This window comes from Dicentrarchus labrax, unplaced genomic scaffold (assembly GCF_905237075.1).
Source record: "Dicentrarchus labrax unplaced genomic scaffold, dlabrax2021, whole genome shotgun sequence".
NCBI classification, from domain to species: Eukaryota; Metazoa; Chordata; class Actinopteri; family Moronidae; genus Dicentrarchus; species Dicentrarchus labrax.
In genome coordinates, this window is record NW_026136712.1 from 10,591,001 (window position 1) to 10,603,053 (window position 12,053).

Sequence of the window (12,053 nt, forward strand, 5' to 3'; positions counted from 1 at the left end):
TGTTTGCCCTTAGCACCAGTCGTTGTCGTCTTCGCCCTTCAGTAAAAAAGTTAAGTCAAACCCATCTTAAACAACACAAAACACAAAAAATGTCATTGGCATTTGGAGTTTCTGGTGCAACTGAATGCACCACGGTGCGCAGCGGCAGCCTATTGGTTGAGTTGGAGGAGAGGCGGGGCTTAGGTGTAACATGGGCTGTGTGATTGGCTCGGAGGCACGTGACGATGTACGGAAGTATTTGAGGTCTGTGCTGTGTGCATGGTTGAATCCCTAATCCAAAATATGGAGCAAACTAATGGTAGGACGACGTTACCGGTCAACAAAGTCCATTAGGGGGTTAATTCACTATTTGTAGCTCGTCCAACTGTACACGAACTGTATCCTCGTTTAGAGATGGCAGCTGTCAGAAACTGCTGCGGGTTTGATAATAGTTACCATTTTATAGCTTAGCTAACTGGCTAGCGGACACTAATTGGAAACTATTGAGCTGCTTCAACATCCAACACCGGAGCTGACCTCGAGCTGGTTGTTGTCTACATGAAAAAAAAAAGCTAATACATAGTTAATAATGTCACTTTAATGTTACAACATTATTCCAGAGCAACTCTAACCTACTTACGTTGAACTTGTGAACTCGGGTGATGAAACCTGAAACCTTTAACTGCGACACTTCTCTCCGACCCTTGTTTCGGGTTACCTCGTCATAGTTGTGTCACACATTTGACCGACATTTAAACTTCAAAAATAACCTTCCATGTGTCTGTTATACTCATGCTCAACTAACCCAGTTTCTTCCTCTCCTTTCTAATATGAGACGGGGGCTTGGCCCAGGTCCGGCATGTTGTGTTGGTCCTTTCAGGGAAAGGAGGTGTGGGCAAGAGCACCATCACCACAGAGTTAGCGCTGGCTTTCAGGCATGCTGGCAAGAAGGTGGGCTCAATGATCAGCTGTGTGTATGTGTAACAGAATACAGGGTGTCAGTATGAGTGAGAAAAAACTCACAGAGGAGCTGTCAGAGAGACTCTATGTGGTTATGATGCATGTGTAAATACAGTGGTTTAAATATTCTGTGTTTAACAGCCCATGTGTTGCTGTTGCTTTGTTCATCAGGTTGGCATCCTGGACGTGGACCTGTGTGGGCCCAGTATCCCCCGCATGCTGAGCATCGGGCGGCCTGACGTACACCAGTGTGATGCAGGGTGGGTGCCTGTCTACGCCGATGCCCAGAAGAGCCTCGCCCTGATGTCCATCGGCTTCCTGCTGGAGGACCCAGATGAAGCAGTGGTGTGGAGGGGGCCCAAGAAAAGTGGTATGATATTAAGAGTTTGTACTGGTCCGCTTCCGCTCTGTGACACTGTTTTATAGACCTATCCTGTGGGCACAGAGCTTACCTTCTTCTGTTCAACATCCTTCCCATCTCTGAATATTCTGTCCTGCAGCTATGATTGGCCAGTTTGTGTCGGATGTAGCGTGGGGGGAACTGGATGTGTTGCTGGTGGACACGCCGCCAGGGACGTCTGACGAGCATTTGGCAGTACTGGAGAACCTTAAAAAACACAGAGTTGATGGAGCCATTTTGGTCACCACACCTCAGGTAAGCACTGGTCTGGAGAGACTGACCTACTGACCACAATAGGAAGAATACTAAATAAAACAAATGGGTGACACAGTTAGGAAGGGTTTACACTGACAGATAAACTTATAAATGATGTGTACGCTCCTGCATGTGTGTTTTAAAAGCAAATTGACCAATGCTGTGGCTCAGTTATGTTTCACAGCAAAACCTAAACTACTAACACTCAGAATCAGAAGTACTTTATTGATTACCAGGGGAGGAACTTGGGTTTGTTGTCATGATTAAATGCAAATTCCTGCTATAAATCTACCAAAATATTGCTTCCAACAAACTGTAAACAAATGTATGTTTTCTGGTCTTGTGTTGGCTACAGGCAGTATCCACAGGGGATGTGAGGAGGGAGATCACCTTCTGTAAGAAGACAGGTGTACGGGTCCTGGGGATCGTAGAGAACATGAGTGGCTTTGTTTGTCCACACTGCTCGGTGTGTAAACTTTCATACAGTTGTCTGAATTCAGATGTGAAATACCAATAACTTCTAATGAAATTACAGTAATGTGCATCCAAAAATTACATGTGTTGAAGGATATAAAGGTCATTAAGGTAACAATTGCTGTAGTATCTATTTTAAATAATGTTTTCAATTAGATATTCATCAAAATACATACATTCATTTTGTGTTTTTTGTCAAAGTTTACTGTAGTCAGATTGCATCCATTTTAACAAATATTCTATCTTTTCAGGAGTGCAGCAATATATTCTCAAAAGGTGGCGGTGAAGACTTAGCCAAGCTGACTGGCTCAGTATTCCTAGGTGAGATCAATGTGATTGAATTACAATGTAATGTTAGCTTCCAGCCACAAGGTGTCACAACACACTGTGATTGCACGTCACTCCTCACCCACCATTCATGGTTTAGGAGGCATTTTACCTCACTGCCATGCTGCCAAAATGGTCGGTCCAGATTTCAGTGCAGCGGCAGGCTTACAACACCTCAGTGATACATGATCATCAATAATTCTTGGTCAAATGAATAGATTATTTAACGTTTTCCCTCAGTGGTTATCCGCTTTGTGTGCAGATCAAGCTCTTGAGTAATGATGCAGCTAATTCAACTTACCCTGTGGCAGTGAGAAGCCAGCTGTATCTGACAGTATTGCATAGCTTTAGCCAAGTATTTGACCCATAACACCCACTTGATCCTCACTATAGATTATCATTAATTACGTTAGTTGAGGGCTACATCCAGGCAGGTAGCTGTCAGCCATTCCTCAGCAGTGATACACAGTGGTGCCGTTTACTGGTTAGGGTTAGATAAGTAATCAACATCCTGTCTCTTCCATTTCAGGTTCTGTGCCCTTGGATCCTCTGCTCAGCTCCAGTATAGAGGAGGGCAAAGACTTCATGCAGTCATTTCCCAACAGTGCCACCTTCAGTGCCATCAACAGTATATCTCAGGCTCTGCTTAGCAGCCTCCAAAATGATTGAGACATGATTTTATTTGCTCCAAATTCTGGATTATGTTCAGATTTTTAGCACATATGCTCTGTCTGAAGTACAGTATGATGCAGAAATATTAGTCTTTGTGCAGATGTAATGATTTCTATGTTGCATTTTTGTACAGTTAAACATTATATAAAACAATTTCCTGAGTATCTTGTTTTGTATTTATACCGGAGTATCCAGCAACAGTGGAATGCAGGCTTTGTTTGCAGTTATCTTTCAGTGCTGAATTTGCAGTTCTTGTGGGTGTTAACCACAGTTTGAAGATTACCAGCTCTAACAGAGTGCAACAGGAAGAGATTAATACTGTAAAGCTAATCTCATTTTACAGCAAATTCAGAGACGACATTTCGAAATAAAAATAAAAAAAACTGCATTTTGTGTTTGGAAGCCAGTCAAATCTAAGTTGGAATCTTCTTTAATTCGATTGTGACACGTCGACACATCAGGATAACTTCAATACCAGTGCTAATACAGGATTGTAGATTGGCGCTTCAGTCAATGCGTCAGCAGCAGTTCCATTTTCAGAAAAACAAACTCCAGATCAAATCGACCAATCGTTGCATGAAACTAGGCCAAACTTGGAACGCTAATCTCACTGAATTCTTGCTGCACGCTACAAACAGTGCCATCAGTCTTTTTGTATCGTTTAAACTTTTTTTTTTTTTGGAGGGGAAGGAACTATACGACATTAAACTAGCTTTTTGATCTGGATTAAGTCTTCTGAAACTAGCCTGCTCTTCAGGTTCATATCCAACAGCAACAAGACACTGAAACCCATGCAGGATTTTAATGGCTGGAATGTGGAAGAGATGAAGTACAGCCACAGATGAGAGGAAGGAGGTGATGAATAAGATGGAGAGGAGATGAGATTTGGAAATTACACTTGTGAGACCCATCACGGGGCGCACACACTTTTAATGCAAACAGCAGTACTACAGGAAAAACACTGAAGTTTGAGAATGTTTGCGTAATGATTAGAATACAGCTACACACAAAACTCCCACTTCACCAGCAACATACTAAAGGCAATCTTAATTATTAAACCAAGAATTACATCCAGAGGAATTCCAACCACTTATCACAATAACCCCACAGTGCATTAAATCTATCTATATAGATATTTATATGTCTGTATATATATGTATAATATATCCTGGGGAATTAAAGACTTTTGCTGCATTAAACAGTTCAATGAACAATTTCTTATAAATAAAATCAGTTGAAAAAAAATCGTAAGTCCATATACATTTCTCTTTACAAATAGATCCTCAAGATTAATGCAGAAATTGTGTCAACTCCCAGGTTGATATGGGAGGAGAAAAAGCTGTGCGGCCCTTTGGTCAAGCTCTCTAAGACCAGAGGCCAGGCTGCCTCAGCTGGCCTCAAGGCCTGAAATAAGTGGAGGGAAAAAAGGAATCTTCATCATACAACTGTTTTGAAACACACACGCACACACACAAGACAGACAAATCACTACATTGCGCATTTACAAGTTGACTATCAAATTGGGACGACTGTACACATTGTTGAGATAAGACCATATTTATGGAGCCATTTTAATTCATTTTTTCCACGCCTTCACTTCTTTCATCTTGTGTGGCAGAAATTTTTACAATTTTTTCCCGTTTTACACTTTTTCTCCAGCAGCAACATAAAAGGACAGATCTTGTAGTGGAGATGTCGGGTGTTTATTTCGTGGACAGAATGAGGGCAACGATGAGCCCATAGAGACCCAAGACCTCAGCGAAAATCAAAATGAGGATCATGCCCACAAAAAGCCTCGGCTGTTGAGCTGTGCCCCTAACGCCTGCGTCGCCCACGATGCCAATAGCGAAGCCTGCTGCCAGCCCACTGAGGCCCACGCTCAGCCCGGCTCCCAGATGGAGGAAACTCCTAAACACAGAGAGACAAGTGTTAGTCAGCACAGGAGATGTCGAGGATGATTTGAGGATCAAGTAATCTGGGTTAACAGTTTTACACGATTGCAAACATTTTAACTAAACATGCACAAGTGTGAGCATCTGTAATATTTGTGACAGTGATGCATGCATGCAGCAAATGGTTCTCCTTACAATTAAGCTGTAATCAGGCAAGATTTTCAAATGATCCAACAAAACACCAAAACAGAAAAAAAGCAGCGAACAATGTCCCTATATTTATTGTCCAAAAACTATTTTTAAAAAGTCATGCTGCATTGGGAGACAAATTCCATCATGAAAATGAGACGGCAAGTTTATTTCTGTGACATTGTCTAAACCGCAGCTTTGTTGATAATAAATCACACAGTAGTGACAGGACCACATCACTACAGTCTTATAACAGATTAAGTTAGCCTTTCCTACTCAATTTTGCCACAGAATTTTAAAAAAGCATCCTATGAGATGTGTTGACAAATAAATAAAAGGAAACGTAGACAACAAATGCCTGGAAATCTGACTGTGGTCAACTGAACTTACTTGTAGAGGCTGACCTTCTCTGAGATGTTGTTGGCAATCAGCACTGCTACTACCAGGCCGTAGATGGCTATAATACCCGCCATGACAACGGGGATGATTGACTTCATGATGAGCTCCGGCCTCATCACGGACATGGCGGCGATCCCTGTACCGCTCTTAGCTGTGCCATAGGCTGCTCCCAAGGCTGGTAGGGAAGACAGAGATAATGACTTTAGTTAAATAAACAAGACAGCAAACTAAAGTACACACACACACACACACACACACACACACACACACACACACACAACAATGGATGTTACAATAGACCAGCAGACTGACGACAGAACAACTGAATAATGAAGCAGAAGTGAAAAAAGAGATGGTGCAAGAATACGACAACCTTTACAGTTTCAGTTCCTTCTAAAAATCCAACATGGCTGCACCTGGGAAATTTTTGTGTGTCAAAAGAGAAATAACTGATTCTGTACTTGACGCAGGTACAATGTGACCAAAATTCAGCTGTGTGTGTGTTTGTGTCTCATCTCTTAAAAATGCCTCAGCCCTTGTAATTTCAGAATTGGATCTGGCAGACAGCTGCAGAGTGGTAAATCACTTTCTGAATGGAAAAAGGAAAAAAAAAAAGCCTCACACCTTAAGCACATAGGGAACTGCTGACATCATAACAGAAGCAGGGTACCACCTCTCCAGAGCTAGCATCAGTAAAGGAGGGGAGGGCAGTATACAGTATACACTCATGCGACATCTGCAGTGTGCAATCTCCCATCCAGACTAGTCTCTGGCTAGCATCACTGTAATGTGATTGGGAAGGAGGAGAACAAAAAGCTTCATCAGCATATTAGCTCAGTGGGCCTGTGACGCTGAGGAGAAAGCATAGTGCTACCTACGTCACACACAATCAAGTCTGACTGCAGGGGGAGAGGGAGAGAAAATCAATGATCACACCGAGCTCTAAAATTAGAATCCATATATAACCTAATATAGAACAGCAACCATACATTCATTAAGAACTGGCTTGAATTCTGCACAACGATTCATTGAATAGCTTCCAGGGGAGATGACTGACAGTTAAGTCAATTTAATTTACAATCTGTATAATCACACAACGCCCTCCATCCTCAAACCCCAGGAAGAGCAACAGAGGAAGCACCCCTCTTCCAGGATGAAGAGACATGCAGTAATGTCGTCTGTCTTGCAATATCCAACAAAGCGTGTCAGAGCAGGACAGTGTGTCATGAATCAGCGACAGGCTGGTTTGACAAGATTCCCCTTGTCAGAGGTGTGCGTACACATGTATTTAAAAAAGGTGCAAATGTCCACAGCGAAAGTAAGGAAAAGGGAAAGCTCCGAGACAGCACTGACCACAGAAAGGCATCAACTACATTGATCCATACATGCTGTGGCAGTTCTTTCACTATTCAGCTTAAGACATTTCCCATTTTCACATATCTATTGCTTAATAGTTGCTGCTTTGATGCTAAATATAGTCATCTGCTTTCTATGACATCTCTACTGCAATGAGCAAACACACCAAAGCTAAATGTAGCTTGTACGCATTTAGCAAACAGATGTCAAAATAGCCACATAACAGTCAGTAAAAATTATGCAACATGGTCAACTATCTTGCAAAGCAATATCATAAAAAAAACTTTAAAAAAGGACCTGGCAAGTAGTTTTCTTGCATCTCCATTGCAAACATACTGATGATTAAATCTGAAAAGTCTCTTGGGATATCGTCTTGGGAGACAGCCTTGTGCCTGAGGTGCCCTGTGTTTTCTCATTTCTTGGGACAATGTGTTGGAGATAGTTCTGGTTTACTCCAAGACTAGCTGTGAGGCTTTCTGGCACATGGATCTAAAAGGCAGACAGGAGGATGATACGGGCCAATCTTCAAATGTGCACATGGCAGCCAGCCACATCCCCAACTACTTGCATTGACGTATCACCAGACTGATGCAATCAATACAAGGTTAAATCACTCCTGCCCATCTAGAGAGATCTGTTTGAGGATAACTGGGCACTGTTTTAGCAAGCCCTGGAAACACAGGGCTTGCAAAGAGGCACAGTAAGAATGATTGTCTTTTTTTGTGTTTTGCCCTTCTTGAAGTGCCAAACCCTTTGCTGGTGGACTAAATTCTTTATACACAAACTATATGGTATATCACATCAAACAAGTTGACTTACACCTGTAGAAGAAAGGACACACAACCTATCCGGGCAATTGAACATATACAAAACACTGTTAGGACAATATTATGGAAATGCCTAAGCCTTCCTCTGACCAGCTGTTTCTTTTAGCCGTTCAGCCATCCATTAACCAGCACAATGTGTTACCGTCAGTAACGTTATCCTCCGACTCCATTCTTTCTTGGTAAACTTGGTCTCACTGAGGTGTGACGGGGACGGCTGACAGAGAAACAAGGGAGTCCTCAAACACTGCCATTCTGTCTCGATGATTAAAGGTTTGATATGTGGCAGGGCGGCTTCTGCAGCGGTGTGGAGAGGCACAACCTCTGGGTTTTAATCCTAATCCCGTCAGCTTAGGTAAAGAGCTTTTCCCCATTTTCTTTTTTTCCTTCCTGCAGAATATTTGATGTATGGGATGCCCTTGTGACGTCTTGTGACGTCAGAGCAGGAGGGGCCTCAAGCTAGGGATGATCTTGCATGCAATATGCCCACGCAATAGACAGCAGATCGGTCTGCTTGGAGTAGTAGGTGAATGGGGAAGCACTGGCTTTAAAGGAATGAATGAAAAATAAAACCAGGAAGGTGATAGTTGTAAAAGCGCTGTCCTAGTTTACACAACTGCATGCTGGCTGTAGCCTACATGGTGTAAAAATGAGGCAGCATGCAGAAATGATGAGACTCACTGACTAATCTATTGCATCAGAAGCTGAGGGCTGTCCAGAGCATACATGCCAACATCACCAATTAGACATTTCCATTGAAGAGTGTGTGTTCAAGAAAGAAAGGCAATGGGACTTAAAGGTCAGGCAGTTGAAAGCACTATTGATTGACTAAAATAACTAGTAACTAGGTTTTCCTAGTAAATTGCGCAGTAAATATAAAAAAAGCAGATGCTACAGAGCCAGAGTGTAACAAACATCAAATTGTTATCAGCACCGTCATGAGGAGATTTATCAGTCAAAACAATAATCCAAGATTTAAGTCTGCTTTATACTTATATTATTATGCTTTTACTTTGCTGGCAGAGAAAAAAGTGGGATATGTGGACTGTTAAGATATTAATGAAAGAGGTGGGGGAAAACAGAAAAACGTAAGGACAGCCTTTATAGGAGTGGTGGTTTCAGTGTCATGGATAATGGCACCTTGTGAGTGTCACATGTTCTGAGCCGGGCATCAGTAAGGGAAGTCCTCACAACGGGACACCATCACTACAACAATGACACATCACCTGACACCAGAAGATCAAACCAACTCAGCCTGTTCCATATAATGGCTCATTGTTGCAAATGAAGTGCCTTTTGGGGGTTTTAATCCGTTGATCAGAATGAGTGAGACATCCACTTGGCTTGTTCATTTGTTATCATTTTTTAGATTTAGCAGTTGAATGATGGATCCCCATAATATGACCGACGGTAAAAAATAATATTTATTGCAGCCATACTTCTTCAGCATGTGTACAGTAAGGTTACCAACATCCCAGCAGCAGAAGCTACAATTTCCTATTAAGACTCCACAAGACACTGAAAGATCCTTCAAGTCTGAATTATCAAGTGTCCTTATTCATCCTAACACTACCACATCCCTTCTTTGTGCCAGCATGATCCCCTCCCTACTAGCTAATTCCCCAGCTGTCACTCCTTCACCACCACAGACTAGTACTACTGTTCGCCTCAAGGGCTGCTGCCACCACCACCATGCTGCCCTTGCCTATCGGTACACATTAAACCTGAGCTATGACAAGAGCAGGGTTGGCTCTGGCATCCAGCTTCTTTTCATTTCCAGCTGGACAATAAACAATCACATAGCTGTATCATGGGGTGTTTTACATGATGAATTGCAATCCAACCATCGTGCTTCCTAAGTTATTAGTTCAAACAGCAGTTACTAGATTTACACTTACACATTTTCTAGCACTTGAAATCTACATCTGAAAATGACTTCTGAGATGTCTCATTGTAATCCAGCCCAAAGTGAATTTTTGAAAAACATGTTAAAACATTGGTTTCGCTCCATTACCCTTAAATAAGATTACATTCAGAAAGTGTTCTCTTTAAATAGAGTTCATGGTCGTACAGTATAGCCATTCACGGGTGATGTCCCTAAATGAAAACCTATATACACCATCCCCTGCCATTGGCATTAATGAGCCAGTTTTGCTAAAAGACCCCAAGCTACAGTGGGTCAAGCCCTTTGTAGCATGGTCAATTAGTTGCTTGTTGATTTACCATTTGAGCTGCCCCATCTCACCCGTCACACTAGTCACATGTAGGCCTTTGCTGTGATACAGCATACCATTGGCATATGATACAGCTCTGGGATTAAGGAGAGACAGAATGAACTGAAGGATCCATAAAAACAAGTATGACCAATTATAAAACAAGCCAGTTTCAAAGTTCACTTTCTGTGCCAGTTCACACCTTGTATTCAAAAATACTGATCGACAGCGGTGTCACAGCCTTGACCTTCTGTCAAACTTACAATTAGTTCACTGCTAACGTGTTAACTTTTGCGTTTATGCTAACATTTCATAAGGTCCAGACAGGCAATTCCAAGTGAGAAGTCTCATCATGTGATAATCATGTGACCTTGTGTCATTCCTTTGAGCAATAAGGAAGTTAACCAGCTGATGTTGCTTTCCAGCGGTCATTTACGTTGTAATAAAAAGCTGTTTCCAGCTCAAGTTATCTTGCATTAGTTGAAATACATGTGGCATTACTGCTTAGACAGATTTGTTGCAGAAAAGCACTTTAAACAATTATTATTTAGTGTCGTTGGTTACTGCTCTCTACTTTAAAGCTACAATAAATAAGTTTGTATGACACTTATCATCTACTTATCCTTAAATCCTGCATGTAATTGTGGCTTCTTGCAAAAAAAAAAAAAAGGTGGGAATCGACCCAACCTATATAACGCTACGTAGCTCCTGCTCAGGGCAATAAGCTAAATCCAATTGACACTTTAATAACGACTAGCCATAATGTTATACCAGCCAATAAAGACTGCTTTAATAAAAATGGTCACATGTTCTGCTCAGTTAGCATTATTCCTCGTTTGGTCCGGTCCATTCAGTTAAAGCAAACAGCGTACGTAACCAAACTGAGCTAACGTGAAAAGCTAACGTATGTAGTCGTCATCCGCTAGCTAGCTGGCTAACTAGTCTTGACATGTCTTTGATTTCTGTGGTTGGAGCATAAACGTATACTAACTAAACAGCTCCGTGTTACAAATAAACCAAAGTCACTGGCTGCCAGCAGTAAAACCAAACGTTAAATAAATGACAGCTCGGGATTAGCATTGTGACGTTAACGTTAGCAAGGCTAGCATATGGCTTTTACAAGTGAGCTTCAACAGACACACCGTGGTTGACAACTCAAAGTGCCCTACTGGGAATAATACAAAAGCAAAAAGGAGTTAGCAGCAAAGGCACACAGAACCAGATGGAAACAAGCAAACAGCATAAATATGAAGGGTGATCGTGTGATAATTACCGCTGAACACCATAGCCGCAGAGGCACCCATCACTGCGAAGAACGGAGAGTACTCGGGGCTTTCGGCCGACATTCTTTCTCACACAATATAAAAATAAACTAAATATACAAAATTAATTATTAAGGTCAACTCAAAAATCGCACTTCGCAAAACCTATCGAAGGCCACAGGCTTGAAATGTAAAACTGTGTATACCAGGAACCGTCTGACCACCCAACTAGCAGTGTAAACGGGATAGTCACGACTCTTCTGATAAATACCCGGCGCAGCAGTACAAAATGGCGAAGCGGAAAATATCACCTGACTGGCCGTACGGATAAAACCTATCATCGTCTGAGTGCGGGGGGGGTTGCACTAAAACAAGGTTCGTTAATGATAGACTGTGCTACACGACGCATTTATGAAGCAAAAAGTGTGTATTTAAATGTATAAATTACGTATTCCGTACAAAGAAACTAATTTATGTTTTTGTTGTGTTTTTTTTATTTTTTTAAGGTCACCCCTATCAGGCGTCACTTTGGTGTGCTCCGCTGCAGGCTTCCCCTTTGATGTCAACGCATTCACCCTTCAAAAGCAGAAAGATGCATTGATGGGGATGAGCAAGAGGGTGTGGAGACACAGCCAATGTAAAGAAAAAAAAATTTTTTTCATCCTAGCTATCAAGGAAAGACAACCAAGAAAATACACCATTTATTTCAAATGCCTAAAGATATTAAGTTATAAATCAGACTGGTCCTATATGTAAAATGAATATCATGCTCCAAGAGAACCCCACAGTTGATTTAATTGCCCTCTCCAAATACTGAAATTTCTAATGTTGCATATGTTGAAACACATTTC

The 12,053-nt window shown here is 41.7% G+C and overlaps 2 protein-coding genes across 2 annotated transcripts; one reads left to right on the top strand and one right to left on the bottom strand.

Moving 5' to 3' along the window:
* The first annotated feature begins 189 nt into the window (after nucleotides 1-189).
* Nucleotides 190-3,220, top strand: nubp2 (nucleotide binding protein 2 (MinD homolog, E. coli)). Its single transcript, XM_051418416.1, has 7 exons — nucleotides 190-298; nucleotides 815-930; nucleotides 1,111-1,309; nucleotides 1,440-1,594; nucleotides 1,950-2,060; nucleotides 2,320-2,389; nucleotides 2,925-3,220. Exons 1-7 carry the CDS (start codon nucleotides 259-261, stop codon nucleotides 3,062-3,064), a joined length of 831 nt encoding a protein of 276 aa, XP_051274376.1. The 5' UTR covers nucleotides 190-258; the 3' UTR covers nucleotides 3,065-3,220.
* A 731-nt stretch (nucleotides 3,221-3,951) lies between these two features.
* atp6v0cb (ATPase H+ transporting V0 subunit cb) lies at nucleotides 3,952-11,478 on the bottom strand. Its single transcript, XM_051418417.1, has 3 exons — nucleotides 11,214-11,478; nucleotides 5,539-5,722; nucleotides 3,952-4,975 (listed from the first exon to the last, which is right to left on the bottom strand). Exons 1-3 carry the CDS (start codon nucleotides 11,284-11,286, stop codon nucleotides 4,771-4,773), a joined length of 462 nt encoding a protein of 153 aa, XP_051274377.1. The 5' UTR covers nucleotides 11,287-11,478; the 3' UTR covers nucleotides 3,952-4,770.
* Between the last annotated feature and the right edge of the window lie 575 nt (nucleotides 11,479-12,053).

What these genes read in the sequence shown, in the direction of transcription:
- nubp2 (XM_051418416.1), top strand. Translation starts at nt 259, where the DNA reads ATGGTTGAATCCCTAATCCAAAATATGGAGCAAACTAATG. An exon ending in AAATATGGAGCAAACTAATG is followed by an intron (nt 299 to 814) that starts GTAGGACGACGT and finishes TTCTAATATGAG; the next exon opens with ACGGGGGCTTGGCCCAGGTC. An exon ending in TTTTGGTCACCACACCTCAG is followed by an intron (nt 1,595 to 1,949) that starts GTAAGCACTGGT and finishes TGTTGGCTACAG; the next exon opens with GCAGTATCCACAGGGGATGT.
- atp6v0cb (XM_051418417.1), bottom strand. Translation starts at nt 11,286, where the DNA reads ATGTCGGCCGAAAGCCCCGAGTACTCTCCGTTCTTCGCAGTGATGGGT. An exon ending in TGCGGCTATGGTGTTCAGCG is followed by an intron (nt 5,723 to 11,213) that starts GTAATTATCACA and finishes CTTCCCTACCAG; the next exon opens with CCTTGGGAGCAGCCTATGGC. An exon ending in GAGAAGGTCAGCCTCTACAA is followed by an intron (nt 4,976 to 5,538) that starts GTAAGTTCAGTT and finishes CTCTGTGTTTAG; the next exon opens with GAGTTTCCTCCATCTGGGAG.